Source organism: Natrix helvetica (assembly GCF_964273705.1).
Source record: "Natrix helvetica genome assembly, chromosome: 2".
Lineage (NCBI taxonomy): Eukaryota > Metazoa > Chordata > Lepidosauria > Squamata > Natricidae > Natrix > Natrix helvetica.
The window spans coordinates 212,363,278-212,381,617 of NC_138552.1; the positions used below are offsets into that span (position 1 = coordinate 212,363,278).

At 36.3% G+C, this 18,340-nt stretch overlaps 1 protein-coding gene across 2 annotated transcripts in view; it reads right to left on the bottom strand.

The window, feature by feature from the left end:
- Positions 1-18,340, bottom strand: part of PRKN (parkin RBR E3 ubiquitin protein ligase) — a 792,757-nt gene that overhangs the window by 262,160 nt on the left and 512,257 nt on the right. For both annotated transcript variants that reach the window (XM_081943460.1, XM_081943459.1), the window contains exon 7: positions 7,465-7,601. In XM_081943460.1, the coding sequence (XP_081799586.1) occupies positions 7,465-7,601 (137 nt within the window). The remainder of the gene's footprint in view (positions 1-7,464; positions 7,602-18,340) is intronic.

Consider the following 18,340-nt stretch of genomic DNA (forward strand, 5'->3'; position numbering starts at 1 on the left):
ATAATAACTCCCTCCAATTGAACTCAACTCATGATGACTAAGAAAGCATGTTCATATGATTTTCATTACAGCACTATGGAATCAATGTCTTTTTCTTCTTATTTTTAACCTATCCATCTAGTCTACAATCTAAGGTTTTCTTGGTAGTCTTTTATTTCAATACAGACCAAGTTTGATACTGCCTATATTATGGGATATGTATGCTTGATGGAATAGTTATAAGGATGAGAACCAAACAATCTCAGGCTGAGTTTGGTCCCACCAGATTTCTCAGTCCTGTTTACCCAGGTTGATATTGTGGAATAAAATGTAGAAAAGTCCCCAAGGAGAAAAGATGTTGCAAAAAAAAAAGAGAGAGGAGATTTTCCCTTCTGTAATTTAACTCTCAGAATGAATTAGACACTAAAAAGTGTTCAAGCAAGGAACAAAAGCTCTTCTCTGTTTTAAATGTTCCAGGTAACGCTAAAGGATGAATTTGCACTATTGCCACAACTGCCTGCATCTCTCCTGAGAGAATTGAAGAATGACAAGCACAGAGTCTGGGATTATTCTCTTGACTGACAGCAGGGCTTAATCCTGGCCCAGTTGTGCAACCTCTGAGCAGAAGACAGCACTGGAAGCAGATCATCTTGAAGAATAACACAATGAAAGTGAAACAAAAGGACTCGAGCTTCTTAAGGAGAAAAGGCAACTGTTCCTTAGGAGTAACAAGCATCAGCTGAACCCAGGGAGACACAGCCCCTTGGACTTTACAAGGTGGGCATGAAGAGGGGATGGAAGATAAACCATACACAGAAGGGATGGCCAACTCATACAGGTAAATTGAATTAAATGTTCGCCTAGGGTTCCAAGTCAAACTGAGTGCCAAATTTGAAGGAAAAAAAAGATTTGATTTTTTTTTTTAAATAAATGATTCAAAATTTATTTATTTATTTATTTTTTAAAAATGTGCCCCCATTGGAGCGCAGTGCCAACCACTTAATTCACTTAGTTGCTGGCCTGGATGTCTTCTATCTGTGGACTAAGAACCTTGGCTTACTTTACTGGCCCAAACATCTGAACCTTTTATCAGTCTGATTGTGTCTTTCCTACCCAGAAGGATTTCTTTTTTCAAATGTAGGATCAGTTCCAAAAAGAATTTTCCAAGGGAAGCATCACTCTCTGTGCCTCCAGACAGAAAGCATTGCCTTGAACAGATTGTTCTTTCTCCCACTACATTGCTTTCTTTTCCAACCACAGCACTGTAAATCTTAGGGTTTTTCTTTCTTTCTTTCATCTATCCATGGGCCAGGAGCAACATTTAATTTTAACTTTTCTAGATATGAACTTCTTAGCACTGGAGATAATTGTTTACAACAGTGGTCCCCAACCTTTTGGGCACCAGGAACCGGTTCCATGGACAGAGATTTTTCTGCGGACCGGAAGGGCCATGGTTTTATGTCCTGCCTGCATCCTGTGGATGGGGATTAGCTTGTTTGCATGGCTTGGTTTCTGGCATGCAGCGGCCTGCTGCCAGTCCATGGATCGGGGGTTGGGGACCCTTGGTTTACAGCATATTCTCATTAGTTTACCAACCCGGTTTTCAGAATACTTAATTTAGGAAACATCCCAAAAAATATTTAGGTTAACTAAAAAGGGCATCAGGAATGGCACTGGAAGAAGAGCTTATCAGATAAAAGTCCTGACGGTCCTGAATCTGGGTGTAATGTAATGTGCAGTGTTAGCAAGAACGTAATGTGCAGTATTAGTAGTAAAAGGCTCAAACGAGCCTTTCCCTAGTTCACACAAATATTAATGGGAAAGTGGAGTATTAAGACTTGCAAGATTATTTAATTATATTTTATAGTAAAATTATTGACCTATAGTACCGTGTTTACCTGAAAATAAGACAGGGTCTTATTTTTTTTGACGCCCGAAATAAGCACTTGGCCTTATTTTTGGGGAGGTCTTGTTATTTTTGAGGTGCAGGAAGCAGCGAGCATGGTCACCTCATGGCTGCTGCTGTGTTGCAATATTTTCAGGGAGGGCTTTTTTTTCGTGGGAAGGCTTAATTTAGCGCATGTGCTCAAAAGACTGATTGGGTTTATTATCCAGGGAGGTCTTACTTTCAGGGAAACAGGATACATGGCATTGGTTTTCTAGGCTAACATAACTTGAAAGGCTGATATAAACTATGAGATTTTAAAAGTCCTTCTTCAGACTACCCAGCAGAATGAATGGGAAGTGGACTTATGTCAGCCCAAGGTTCATGAATTAAGAAGTGAATGGGTGGAGTTTTAACAGTATATGCAAATCTTTCCAATCTAGCCAAGGGAAATAATGCCGTCTATACAGCATGGCAGATTTGCAACTTAAAGAACAAATTTGATTTAAGATTTGTAATAAGAACTTACATCAATAAATTATACTAGATTGATGATTAGTGGTATTATTTATATGCAATATTTTTGTACTTCTTATAATGGCGATGTCTGCACCACAGGGATTAATTATTTTCATAATTTTGTCTAAGTAGTAATATAGAAAATGTCAAAAAGAAAATTAGATTTTCATTTTCCAGACATAGAAATTTAATTAAAGCAACTCATAGTCAAAGGAGAGCATACTTCATTGGTCTGTGATGCGCCAACGATGCCATGCAAGAGACCAGAGGATCAAAAAGCAAGTCCTGGAATATTAATAGAGAACGTGCAAGTCTATGTTCACAGTTTTAAAAGTCCCTGAAGTTTGTCTATTAGAAGTAGACTATAGGGGAAAAATATATGGAAATGAGTTTCTCAATTGAATAGTATTTCTGTTCATAAAGCTTTTCTAGTTGTGAATGGATAACTAAGTAATCTATTGGAAGCCACCCAGAATTACTTGGAACGGGTGGCACATTCATTTTATAAACAAGCAAATGTTTATAAAATTTGAATGAAGTTGAAATGCTTCTCACTCTCACCTAAGATTTCAAATTAAACTCAGCTTCAAGAACTGAAAACGTCTCTTCAGGTAAAGACAGTCCCAATAAGACTTTAAAATTATGCATTCTGTCATGTTGATGAGAGAAAATTTGCTTCTGGAACCAAGTTCTCTGTTACACTGTTGGCATGAATGAGCTGTACTTTACAAACCTTTGGCCAAAATTGATTAAACAGAGGGCTTTAAACTGAACTCAATGAAAATTGGGACAGAAACTCTGAATAGACTTGAGCATGCGAAAAATAAATGACAAACTAATATATTTGGACTATTAAACCAATCAATTAAACATTGGGAATTACATTAGCTCATAAAACTCATGGACTTTCCTATCTATAATACTCAAAGTATAGATGAGCTCAAGTTCTTTTCACAACAAGGCAATGATTATCTTGGCTGCAGTATAGTACCTGACACAATTTGTTCAAATGAAAAAGCAAGAAGGGATGAGGAGTTTCATTAGGTATGAATTTTTAAACTGCAATGCTTGGTCTAAATCATGGAAATAGGACCATCCCAGTGGTGAGTTTCAAATTTTTTTAGAACCTCTTCTGCAGGTGTGGCCTGCTTTGTGGGAGTAGCTTGCTGGCCATGTGACCAGGTGGGAGTGGCTTGCTGGCCATGTGACTGGGTGGGCGTGGCCAACTTGTAAAATGTGGTGAAACTCACTTAACAACGCTCTTGCTTAGCAACCAAAATGTTGGTTCAGAAACTCTGGCATTTGAAGCACGCAAGTCTTAAAGCTGTCAAGTTACAAGATCCTTGCACCCCTAACCCTTTAGAAAAAAAAACCTCCAGGGGTGTTCAAACTTGACAGCTTTAAGACTTGTGGACTTCAATTCCCAGAATTCCTCCTCCAGACATGTTGGTTCAGGAACTCTGGCATTGAAGCGTGCAAGTCTTAAAGCTGTCAAGTTACAAGACCCTTGCACCCCTAACCTTTTAGAAAAAAATCTCCAGGGGTGTTCAAACTTGACAGCTTTAAGACTTGTGGACTTCAACGCCCAGGATTCCTCCTCTCGCTCTTCATCTTGATGATGTGCAGACGGGCGGGGAGAGGGAGCTGGAACTGGTTCTAAACAGCACTGTAGATTTGTGGAACCTCTTCTATAGAAAAGGTTAGAACTGGCAGGAACCCACCCCTGGACCATCCCAAACTACTTGGTGAAAGAATGGTCCTAAATTCTTCCTGAACAGTGAGTCAACTACAGTGAATTCTTACTAAACATTAAGGACATGAAAAGTATTTGAAAGAGGTATTTCACAAAATGTAGGAGATAAATGAAATAAACCCTGCCTTTGCATCATTAAAATATATTCTGTAAGCTTTGTATCATTGCTGCTCCTAACGCCTGTAATATTAACTGACCTTATGGATTTCTGATAAATAGAACAACTAGTTAATATCCTATATATTATTGTGCATGTCTGCATGCATGCATGCATCCCTTTGAGAGAGTTTACACAAGTGGCCACTCTATTATTACCATGGACGCTTTTACTAGACATGATTGTGTAGACATAATTCAATTACTAGACATAATTGAAACTATCATTTCATATTTGTCTTCCACAAAAATAGACATACAAAGATCTTAATGTGTAGATCTCCTTTAAAACAGAACTTGGCAAGTTTCAGATGTGTGGACTTCATACTAGCTGTGGAATTACGGAAAGCGAAGCCCACACAATTTAAAGTGATTAAAACTGAGAAACGCTGCTGTAAAACATACGGCTTTCATCAAATCCCACTGGTGTTCTTACAAATCTTTAAAACAGTAGTTATCTTTGTTCCTTTCTTGTAGCAACTTCAACAGTAACTAATGGTAACTTGGATTATATATTAATATAGCCATGGATATCTCTAGGTACAATCCCTTTCCCCTTCGTTTTGCAATTTTCATAGTAATGCTTTCTTCTCACAGCTCATTGGAACATGTCACAAAATATGATTTACCATGCAAGAATAATAGGATGCAAAGTCCCTGCCACCCTAAAATGCCTGTAGCAACATGAGGGTTTACATTCCCTTCTCCCCCACCCCACTTCTTTTCTTAGCATTTCCATCTTACATCAGGTTTATGTTCCCTTGTGGGTTGTAATCCCGTATTATTATCTTATTTTTGCATAAGGGGGTAGGGCTTGCATTAAAATATGCTGCATATCTCTCTATAAAGCTCATTTTTCGCTGAAAATTTCAGTCCCCTTCTTACCAGTGAGATAACTATAAATCGGCTTTCATGCATATGCAAGCCTATCCTTCTAAGCACTGTATTAATTATTTCAAAGATATTTAGAGGTCAGCAGTGACAGAAACCTCTATGCATAGAATCACATTAATGTAGGACACTATAAGAAAAATGGAATAGATCATTGTACCATAGCAAAAGATCAGAGTATCTGAAGTGCTTTGCTTAATAAAAAAAAGCAAATACCAGACCAGCTTCTATAAACACATATTCAGTATCAATCCAGAATTAACATGGAATCGTAACTCTGCCATAGATCCACCTGAATATTTATTTTAAAATTTATTTTTTGTTTGATTTATATAGACACCATTGGACTTTTATGTGATTCTAGGCAACTTAAACTTGCTATTTAACCAAATGTAAACCTCAATTTGTATTCTCAAGTTAAAATAATTGCATGTTATATAACTAGTCCTATTTCCTGTTTGGTGTTGAGAGCAAAGTACATGCCATGTATGCAGGAAAGCCCAGGTTCAGTCTTATCACTTCTTGTCAAAAAGGACAGTGTAAGAGATGCTAATAAAGACCCTTTTGTATCTATAAATATGAAGAACAGCTCTAGCTACAGAAGTGATGGAAAACTGCTCTGATCCTAGTCACAATCAGTCAAACAGAAGACTACAAGAAAATGACAAAAATAGAAGAGTAAAAGGGAGAAGCAAAAGCAGGCAGGTACATAAACTCAGAAATTGCAGAATGGGACAAACTCAACATTATATGTTGTTAAAAGCCAAATGAATGTTCACTTTCTATATCTCTTCTATGTATAATAACCTTTTTGTTGAGTTACATGAGTCACAAATAGATCTATTAGTGTGGAATAAACGAGTCCCTGAAAATTTGATCCTTAAATGACTCTACATCTTTGATGACATATAGATGAACCTATTTAGTTCCACTACATTTTCTAACTTTTCCATTCTTAATTTTGCAATAGTCTTCATCCATTTTAATATGCATAATTTTGTGCAGTTTTTAAATTACATAAAATGGTGATTTCATTTATGAGCATGCATCGATATTTGAAAAATTGAGAGTGATTAAACATTTATTAAAATACAAGCCAAACTTATATCTTATTTATCCCTAAATACTGTTACAACCATCCAGTCAAGTATGGTGCAGTTGTTTTGACCTTCAGATTGATATAATCAAAGGTGTGTGTGTGTGTGTGTGTGTTCTTGTTGTTGTTGTTGTTGTTTAATTTCTGCAATACAATCCCTTGATAATTTCAGAAGCAGAAAGTCAAATGTTAATGAAAACTGCTGTCTATGATGATTACGCTTCATAAATTTGTCAAAACAACAACAGAATCAACAGTGCTAATTTGCACATTTAAGCAAACTAAACAGTGTGACTGGGGAAACCACATTTTCTTCTGTAGCGTGAAGATTTTTGAATGCCTGAAGGCTACTGAGAGATAATCGTCTTTATCATGGTTTGGACAAAACCTACTGACACCAATATGCTTTTCAGGGGCTTCACCTGAACTGAAGTACCTGCAGTTTTCATTGAAAACAATTAAATAAAGTAACTTTTAGAATTAGCAAAGTTATAGTTCTAAGAAATGATATCATAGCTATTAATTAATATCTTGTGTAAAACAATGCGCTTTGGACCACATTTAAAAATTAAGAGAGATTTTACTTTTCTCTATAAATCTATTTCAGAAAATAAGCAACTTTGCCCCCTTAAAAAGACATTTTTTCTTTTCTTTTTTTTTGTTGCCTCATCAGAATGTCTTTTTCTCTCAATTGTGGATTTTTGATTGCATATACCTTCATTTTTTAACTTAGTTAATCAGAGATGCTCTAACCAACAAATGCTTGGATTATTATCCTGAATTTAATTCAGAAGTGAATGAACTAGAAAAGATGAAGTTATTGAATGAAGTTTAGCTTCCTGTACTTGACTCAGAACATGAAAAATGAAAGTCATTTATCATTTATCTCTGTAATTCCATGTCTAGCACTTTTAAGCTATTACCATTTTACACTTGATGACATTTTAGACCAAACTATGTAGGTATGTACTTATAAAAGAAATACCCTTTACAACTGAGTTCTTATAGCAAAGATGAGCCAAAGGCAGAAAATGCTAAGAGAAAACATTATTCAACACTATTAATTTATCTTCAAAATGTGACACAGGAGTATTTGGTTTTTAAGCCAGTACTTTTCTTCCACTGTTTGTAAAATAAGTGTATTACTTTACAAGGTAATAAAAAAAGCACCAGTGAACAACTTACCCACACATGGCAATGAATACCCAAAGATAGGATCGTGGACAAACTGGCGATTGTTCAACATCGTCACACAGTAGAGGTGAAAACAATCCAGACAAATGACGTGGTGATGAATGCATGGGAAGACTAACACAGGACTCCTAAATGATGAGAGAGAGAGAGAGAGAGAGAGAGAGAGAGAGAGAGAGAGAGAGAGAGAGAGAGAGAGAGAGAGAGAGAGAGAGATAAAAAAAGATGGTGAGAAATTAAGTTTCCCATGTTATTACCCCAATCAGGCGTGAACTTCATGCAAATAACATTCAGGAATCTATTCTGTAAGGTTAATTCTAAAATCCATGAGACCCATGTCCACAGCAATGCTTAGGAGCCTGTGGAACTTGCACAAAGACCATGCAATGCCACTGAGACTGCTTATTTATAAAATGCCCACCTGACACAAAGAAAAAGTTGTCGGACTAAAAGATGAATAATTGTTTCTGTGAACAAGCACACCGAATAGGGTCTGAATGCTAGAATAGGAGCCGTACAGTTCTCTCCCACCCCAAAAGACCACTCTAAAAATATTGTGTGATCCTAATGTGTCTAATAGTAAGGAAATGACTAACATGTCGGGGTTCCAAATAGCATCCAAAAGTAAATCAGAGTCCGAGGCAAAGGATTCCTCAAAGTTCCAATTTATTAAGAAAGCCATATTGGCACACCTGGGAAAACCCGAATCTGAAAGCTTTCAGGTTTCCCCACCCAGTTGAAAGTTCAAGATGCATCACATGGTACAATCTTCCACTGCCACACTGGCAGTTTCACCCATCCAGTTCCAGCCAGGTGCAGAGACAAAGGATGACCTTGGTTCAGGTGATTGGAAAACCTACTTTTAAACAGGTATGTGGTCATATAAAGCAGAGTGGTACAATGAGTATGAAAACTGTCATGGTTCCCTATGCCTCTCCTTCTGAGTTTCAGCGTGTTTGACTGTCATCAATTAAGCAGGGCTAATAAGTGGATTTCATGTTTGTGACCCAACAAGGCTACCTTTTATAGTAAAATAAACGTGTCTATGGATTCCTTTTTGATAAGTGATTTGCTATTCACTCAAGAATGTTAAACATGTAGTGATAAGAAACTTGAAGGTAGGGCATAAGCAAGATTGATTTGTAAGGAGGTTCTTGTTTAGGAAAGGAAATATTTCCTGTGTGCCTGTAAATGTCTACACCATGTTCACAACCATTTTCCATGCTGAAAAGTTAACTTTGGCAAACTTCATTGCATCCAGAATTCAATACATTCTTTCTTGCTGTGTGGCGGTTTAAGATAACATAAATTAAATGTTACATTCTTAAAGAAATAAAAAAAGGGGAAAGGGGCAGGCAGATAGATTAATGAAAGAACCTCCCGCAAATCCTGAAATAACAAGATATCTCATTTAAGATTGCTTCAAAAGCTTCAAATTGGATACACAATTCCTTCTTCCCCTTTCTGCCCCTATTAATATCTACAATTTCTTAAATATTTTAAGACTACTATTTAACTCTTTGCAAATCTGTTAAAATCTTCTATCTAATCTTAGAGTATTAGGCTGCATGTGATTGATATACAGTACATGAAATATAATACTCCATAGTTTTGCATACACTATACATGAATACATAATCTTCTTTCAAAATAAGCTTTAAAAATCCATCTACTGCTGGAGACATCAAGATAGTGTGTCGGTAGCATTTAAAATATAATCTCAGTGTTTTAAGGGATTTCACTGACTAAAGCAGCTTACAAACTGAATTAAACAAAACCTCCTTGCTACTAATCCTTATTAGTTGACCACTTGCTGTTCTGAAATCTAACCACCCCTGAACAAAAATAATCTAAAAAGAGAAATGGGAATTGGGTGGGATGAGTAAACCAACCTTTACTTTAATGTACAAAAGACATTAAATGCGTCGTTCCTTTTTCTCAGAGCAGTTTAACAAGAATCATTTTACAATTTAGAAAAATTCAGATCTAAAGTTGTGCTAAATTAGCTGATGGAAACCGTGCCTCATAACAACGTGAAAAGCAATTAATTTCAGTTCCTCTGAAAAAACTAAACTTTCCAAGCAATCTCACTTCTTTTTTACACACTAAGCACGCAACATTGCATAAAATGTTCAATAATGATTTAAAAGGAAATAATAAATTATGGAACATATGGATCCTTCTCTTATGTAAATTGTCAATACTATAAGAAAACACCTAATATTACATTTTAATAGAACCCTTTTAGAGGTAGTGCTGCATGAAATATTTGTCTACACAGGAACATAGAACAAGCTTTTAATATATTATTTAAGGATTCGTTCAAATATCAGGGGAAAAAACAACATTTTAAAATATTTTTTAAACAAAGGAATATTCTAAGAAATAACATCATTAAACATAGAGACAGTGACTGAGATTACACAATTAATGTTCAATATAACATGTATAAAACCTAAACCATACCAAGCAAAGGACCTTTAATTGTCTTTAGGATATTAAAAAGAATTATAAATGTTTGGGCTTAACGTCTTCCCTGTATTAGAAGATTCCACTTCCACCCTGTCTACACATTCATTCCTTTTATCAATTTTAATATTAATTTTATTGTTTTAACTTTCAATATCCAATGTTTTAATTCTGTAATTGTTTTATCCTGTTATTTATGGTAATGTAAGCTGCCTAGAGGCAGATGGGTGGTATACAAATTTAATAAATAGCTAAACAAAAAATATTATTTAAATATTATGTAAAAAAAATTCCTAAAATATTATTGGTAAATATTTAATTCCTGATTTTCCCATTTTATTTCATCTAGATTTATTTATTTACTTCTGTTTATATGTTTCTCTATTAATTGACTTTCATTTATACACTGTTTCATTTCCAAAAACTCCGAGTAGCTTTGATATACTGGCAAAAGTAGGATGAAGTATTAATGGCAAATTCCATTCATCAAAAAAAATTATAGCCAAGTATATGTACCACCATTCAGAGGTACTACAATTTTTGTTCATCTCTCTTCACAGCTTTAATATGGAAGGCTATTTCAAAGGAAAGGGATGCGGTGGCTCAGTGACTAAGACAATGAGCTTGTTGATCAGAAGGTCGGCAGTTCAGCGGTTCAAATCCCTAGTACTGCGTAATGGAGTCAGCTCCCGTTGCTTGTCCTAGCTTCTGCTAACTTAGCAGTTCGAAAGCACATAAAAATACAAGTAGAAAAATAGGGATCACTTTGGTGGGAAAGTAACAGCGCCTTTGGCGTTTAGTCATGATGGCCACATGATCACGGAAACATCTTTGGACAGTGCTGGCTCTTTGGCTGAGAAACGGAGATGAGCACACACACCCCTAGAGCCAGGGATGACTAGCATGCATGTGTGAGGGAACCTTTACTTTTACCTTATTTCAAAGGAAGGAACCATCACAAAGCAGGTTCAATCAAAGGGACCCTGCAGAGGACAATTCCTTAGTGGCAGGACCATCAGTAAGTTTCCTCTCATTGGAAGCAGACAGTTGCAACTCAGAGGTATCTAGGCCTTGAGCCAAGTAGGGTAACAACAGCAACAACATACTTGAACTCCACTTGTAAGTTGACTGGTAGCCAATACATCTCTGATGGTAGAGATGTTGCATAGCAGCAGTCAATAAACTCACAATTGTCTGCTGAATCAGATGAAGGTTCTGAATGACCTTCAAAGGGACCTTGACATATAGTGAGTGATAATAGACTGAATAAGGAAGGATGCCCTTGGGGAGAGCCTCTTATTCTGGAAATGTCTCAACTAGCACACAAAATGTAATTTTGCAAAGCTTTTTCCTGGTTATAGTCTCTATTTACTAGTGAAAGAGGAGTCATCAGTCCAGGAGGACCCATCGTTTGTCTGTCTATAATCACATCTCTTCATAACAGCACACTTTTTTGGGAATAACAAATGGACTACTTTCCAGGGTTAGTTAGCTTTCTAACACTGACTTGATGGGATTCAATCTAGGCCTGTTTTACAATCCACTCTAAAAACTCCAGGTCCATCCTGCCTGGCTCAAGATAGAGATATTCAACTGGTAACAGCTGCGTATTGAATACATCATATCTTATGGGCTGCTATGAGTTTTGGATGCCATAGAAGCACATATACTGTATAATATACACTAGTGCATTATAGAGAAGAGGCATGAATGTATCCTGGGTTATGTACCAGATGAAGCATCACTGTTGTACAGCTTTAGGAAGTCATTTACAGCATGGCTACAAAGAACCAAAGCTCTAATCTTATATTTGCTTAGCTGGGAGGATAAAAATTATCAGAATTTTCTTTGCTGAGACTCATATAAAGGTAGTCCTCTGTTTACAACAGTTCATTTAGTGATTGTTCAAAGTTACAACAGTGCTGAAAAATGTGACATGACCGTTTTTCACAGTTACGACCTTTGCAGCAATCCCATAATCATGTGATCAAAATTCAGAGGTTTGGCTTGTTTACAGAGAGTGATAGAAGAGCATGGGTTGTTTATACAGGTGCTCTTCGGGAGCTTTATTGGCAGCTGGAGTGGAGTGAAAACAAAGCCTTGTCTTGAAATATTATAAATGAACTTGCTTTAAATTTAATAAAAAGTTTTGAATGCCAGAGTGGCAGTGTTTACAAGTTGGAAGAATCGCGCAACATGAAAAAGAAACCTTAACATTGCAAAAGATTATGTTTGAAATTCAAAAATTATTAGAAGTAACAGAGAAAATTGAGAAGAGATTGCAGAACATAGATCGTAGAACAGTAAAATTTGATGGAAAAATTGAGGATGTTCATCAAATGAAGAAAGTGGAGGTCAGAGTCCTAAAACCTGAAGGAAAAAATAAACAAAGAGACAAGAAATTTTTTGATACTGACAGTGAACTGAGCGTAGTTGGAAATGGAAAGAGTGGAGTATGAAAAGGGGAGATAGATGGCCTGGAGCTCTACCCCAGATTTCAAAGTATAGAAGAAGGAAAGAGAGAATTGATGGAACTAAGGAGAGAAATCTTGTCAGAAGCACTAGTGATAACCAAAGATAAGCTGATCGAAGAAGCAGATGGAGGGTTTCGAGCTTATACAAGATATGCAATAAGCAATAAGTTGCAAGAGAAGTCCATACAAAACTTACTAAGGAAATAATCAGAATACTAATGCCACAATGGCAAGAGACATAAGACTGAACTATTACTGGAAAGACACAGGTTGATGTAATGAAAGCTTATAATAAAAAAAATTAAGTCAAATTTAGTTACATTTAGAGCATTATGTATAAAACGAAGTGATAATGGATATAGTTAAATAACTGATTGATAATGATAATAATGCATATATATGCATTGATAAGAGGAAATTTGATATAAATTGCAAATGGTGACTATGAAAGGAGGTTTAGAAACTTTCTTATTAAATATAACCAATTTTTATTTAGAACATGTTATAAAGATGTAATGTTACTGGATGATATTGGGAAGAGCTAATGGAATGCCATTATGTGATTTTGCTTTAAATCTGGAATATTTTATATAAAAGGACGTAAAAACAATTATAGTCAAATGAAGGTTGAGTATGATGATAGTAATATATACAAATATATTTGATTTAAATATATATGATTTGATATAAATTGTAGGTGATGACTTTGGAAGGGATGCACAGAAGTTTTTGTAACCAATCGACACACTTTCTACAATTTGTAATGGAAGATGGTTTTGTGTTTTGCTTTTTTTGTGTGTTTTGTCTGTTTGTGTTTATTCAAAAATTAAAAAAAAATCTTTACAAAAAAAAATTCAGAGGTTTGGCAACTGGTTCATATTTATGATCATAGCTGTATCCCAAAGTCATGTGATCATTTTTTATGACTTTCTGACAAGTAAACTCAATGGGGAAGCCAGATTCGGTTAACACCGGATTACTAACTTATCAACTGCAGTGATTCACTTAACAACCAAGGCAAGAAAGGTCATAAAATGAGGCAAAACTCACTTAACAAGTGTCTCACTTAAGAACAGAAATTTTGGGCTGTGGTCGTAAGTCGAGGACTACCTCTACTGCTTGATTGCCAAAATCACAGGTGCGGGCTATTGACTTTTTCTTAGAGAACCTTCATACATCTCCTATTAATGATTTAAAAAATGATTCAAGAGTCTCTATTTCCCTAAAGATAATCAAATTGCAGCAAAAAGTCTTTTAGAAAAGTCTATGCAGCCTGTGTGTTGGCCTCTTGAGAAGGAGCTCTGGATTCACTCCAGAGGTGGTATTCAGCTGGTTCTTTCCGGTTCGGGCAAACCGATAGTGGCGGCTGTGGGAGGCTCCATCCCCGCCCCCCAAACGTAATGCATGACTTTCTGTGCATGTGCGCACACTCACATTTGCGAACCGGTAGAGAAGGTAAGTGAACAAAACTATTGAGAGTGTCCAAGAATACAGCATTCTTGCATGGTATGGGAGCATCTCTGCAGCGGACAAAAAAAGCTCTACAGAGAATCATTAAAATTGCCCAGAATATCACCGGGCTCCAGCTACCAGCCCTGGATGATATCTTTGCATCTCGCTGTTTGAGGAAGTTGCACAACATTCTCAGAGACTCTTCCCATCCTGCTTACAATCTTTTTGGACTGTTGCCTTCTGGCAGAAGATGTAGAACAATTAAAACTAGGACCACACATCTTCTGAATAGCTTTTATCCCAGAACTATAATTGCACTCAACAATGAACTAAAGGGCCACCATCAGTGAGCTATTGGACAGCACTATTTGGTCTGTTGTGTGGATGCTTGGGTGGTTTAGGGGCGGGGAATTTTTTTGGTGGGTGGAGGTGTGTTTGGGGATTGTTAGGTGTGTTGGGCCTGGTCTCTGGGTGTTGTGTGAATTTCGTTGTATGTGTAAACTTGTATATATGTACAATGACAATAAAGTAAAGTTAAAGTTGAATCCCACCACTGATTCTCTCAGAGATCATTGATAAGCTGTGCAGAATTTAGGTCATAATTATACTCCATGAGCTCCAGATACTGAAGATCTACTTGTCTAAGGATCTTAATTGAATTTTAGCCATCCAGAACAAACAAAACACCAACTGAGTTCTTTTAGCCATGTTCTAAGTGTACAGAAAAATAATATTATTTATTCCTCTGCACTTTTTTCTTAGATTCTTAAAATGGAATTATTTTAATCTCAAGTATATTTGACACTTAATTGTCCATCATTCCTTGGCATCACACAACCCCTGTCTGGTTGGGGGTGGGGTAGAGGGATTGGAATATAGCCTACTTTACTTTCTGAGTTATAAACACAAACTTTTGGGAAGCATAGCAAACTTTGCTATGATGGGAAGCCTGATTAATTCCATACATTCTTTTTACACTTGCCTCTGGTTGAGTCAGAGAAAGTTGTGGATAATACCAATCAGATTGGCTGCAAGAGAATCCTGACAAAAGAAAGATATGAAGACTGATCTTGTTTAGATAAAAACCCAAGTGGGAAATATATTCTTCTGAGTATATCTAAAATCTTATGATTGGTATTATTAATGTATTGAGAGTCAGCCCAGTGACCGAGAATGCTATTCAGCGGGAGGAGATATTTGTAGGCACAATAGAGACTAAAAGATCATCTTTTGCTACCTGCTTACGAAAAACTTGGCTTAGCTTTCTTTTCTATTATTTCACAGCCTTCAATTCTGGAAGAGAGGCAGGCAAGGCTAAGCAATCTAAGGTTAAGGAGAATGCCCCATCGATCAGTCTTTTCATTAAATACAAGCAAACTAACATCCCACTTCACATTTCTCAAATGTAGCTAACACCAGTTGATATCTATAGGAGAGAGCCGTGATGGAAATGCTTGAATTTATGAAAATCCCTAGGGTCATTTGCAGGTGACAAAGATTTTTTCTCACTTCTTTGTAATATCTTAACCAAATAATAACAAAAAAGAGGCATATATCTGTACTGCCAGCTCCTAGGAATTATTTTCACAGAGGCAGTAATAGACAGCCAGATTTTGTTGCTATAGAATAAAGAAATACAGTGCTGTTCATCCATCAGTCAAGAATACTATATTTATTATAAAATGCCCAGGAGTTTCCCATTAGCACATTTTTTATTACTTTTAGCAATCTTCTTCTAGCTTCAAAAGCTTTCTATATAAGCACCATAAAATTATTTTCAATTTTGGATGGATTGCTGTACTCTTCCAAAACAATTTTATTTGTTAACATCCACAGGAGATTTCTAAGCACATTTCAAAAAGAGAGACAATAGATCGGAAAACGAACAAAGAAATCCAAACTTTTTTTAACAAAAAAATAATAAGGAAGCTATGTTTACACACACACAGCTCCAAAATCACACCTATTATCACCAAGTTACCTGTACTGCAGGGACATTTTCATAGATTTTCTATAAAAGTAGAAAACTAGCAAAATAATAGCAAAAGCTCACATTTTATTTACGTCACACTATGACTATACTTTCTTTTTGTGCTTTAGTTGTGCCTGGACAAGTACTTCAAGTTTTCATAGCAAGGTTTCCTGAAGTAGTTTGCTTTTTCCTGCACCTTCTTCATAGCCCTGAGGGAGCTTGACTGGCCCAAGGTCATCCAGCTGGTTTCTGACTAAGGGAGGACTAAACCTCACTGTCTCCTGATTTCTAGCTTATTGCCTTAACCACTATGCTTTTATATCTCTATATTAGACTAGGCAAAAGCTTTGAAAGAGTATTTTTACAAAGCAATTAAAGCACACCACCAAATCTCAGAGTGCTGAGGTACTATAGGGTGGAAGTGTCTTCTATCTGTGTGTCTCCATATTCAGATACTTTGGAGAGCTCTGAAAGCAATTATTTCTGAAACATTTCAGTGCTTAGAACAGCAGATTCAGAGAGGTGATTTAATCCTTTTATGAAGTACTTCTCAGATAGCTTTCACAATCCTGCTACATAGCTGTATATATAGCTATTGCTATCTACCTGACTAATATTTCCATTATTGCACTACTTAACTGCTTTAGAATAGAAAAAATCTACATTAAAAAAAATTCTATAAAGGCCATCGAGTGAAAGAAAGCAACAAATGCAGACAAGCAGCTTTGAAATGACCATAAAATATAATAAGGGGATTCTGTCTTCTTTAGAGAGGAGATAATATAGCTCATAAAGTCTGAAGAATATAGTTGTGCAAAATGTTTTGAGCTTGAAACTCCCTGTCTGGATTTGATCATAATTGTTCCAATTTTCCTATGATGATACTGTTCTGATAATTATGGAAATTATGGAAATTCTCTATTCCAGAGGTGTCAAACTCATGTCATCACATTGTCATCACGTGACATATCATGTATTTCCCCCTCTTCACTAACCCAGGGCGGGCGTGGCCAAAGTGATGCTTCTTGCCTGCGGGCCGCAAGTTTGACACCCCTGCTCTATTCAAATTTGGAGTACTTCTGGTATGGTTAAGAACAAGATTTTTAAGCTGAAAATCTTTACTTTCAAAATATTTGCCTCTATTTAAAAACAATTAGAAAAATTAACACTAATATTGGAGAACATATAATAATCAATAAATTATGATCCCAGTAGTGCAGTGTAATGTGGTACAGTAGCTTCTTTTTTATTTTTTAACTTCCTAATGGATATCTGAAGAAATCTAACTGAGGGAAAAAGAAAATCTCATTTTGTATCCTGAGTAGAATGCAAATTATGTAGCTGTCTCCACTTCCTAGCCAGTAAATGATAGAGTAGGAAGTTGAAATTGTCCTTGGTAGAAGTAGCAGTGCTTAATTTGTTAAAAAGGAAGTCGACTTAATATTCATTTTGTCAGGGAGTATGTATGGAGACTATATCACAAAGTGTGCCATCAAATGTTCAGGAGAAGGGGATGAGCCTCTTCCCACCACCTCCAATGAATAGGGCAAATGAATAGGGCAAATGAATAGGGCAATTAAGAGTCCCTGAATGGTGAAGAAAAAAAATCTAAATGTTCTTTCTCACTGTCAGTCAATAATTGAATAATAGCCAAGCAAAATGGTAAAGATGAGAAGCATACTTATAAAGAGAAATACAGAAGGGAAGAATCAAGGTACAGACTGCAAGTAGAATCCATTGGTGTGCAATCAGTGTTGGAAGGCAAGTGACTATTCAACCTTTGTTTGAAAACTTCCAGTTATAACAGGCTCTTCCACTGCTTAATTGTTGTCACAATCAGGAAATTCTACCTAGTTCATCTCTCACTCTTGCTCTCTTATGCTTCTCCCCACTGACTTGTTCTACCATTGAACCTTCATACTTGAGGGGCTGTCCTTGTGACAGCCCCTCAAGTATGAAGAGATTGCTTCTCTTCTTTAGGCTAAACATACCTGGTTCCTTTATAATTGCTTTTTGCAGGATATGGGCTCCAATCCATTCACCATCTTTCTTACACTTATCTGTATTCTTTCCAGTTGATCAGTTTCCTTTTGGGACTGTGATAAACACAACTGGATACAACATTCTGGATATGATCTGACCAGGGTGGAGCAAAACTGTCACTTGCATCAATCTCAACATTATATCTCTATTTATGCAACTAAAGATTGCACTGGTTCTTTTAGCAATTACAGCACACTGCTGGATCATGCTTAATCTGTGGTCTACCAGGATACTCAGATTCTTCTCATAAACAAATATTTGGACTCATATATTATTTCCAGGGGAGCATAGGGACAGCAGAAGTTTAGATTTCTTCATCCATGTATCCCTTGATCTTAAAAATGCATCCCTCCCAATCTGTGTAACAGAAGTAGAACTATGTTTAAATGTATATAGTATCTATTGCTATGTGCAGATTAAATTTATGTTATTGGTTCCGCTCCGAAATATGAACAGAACT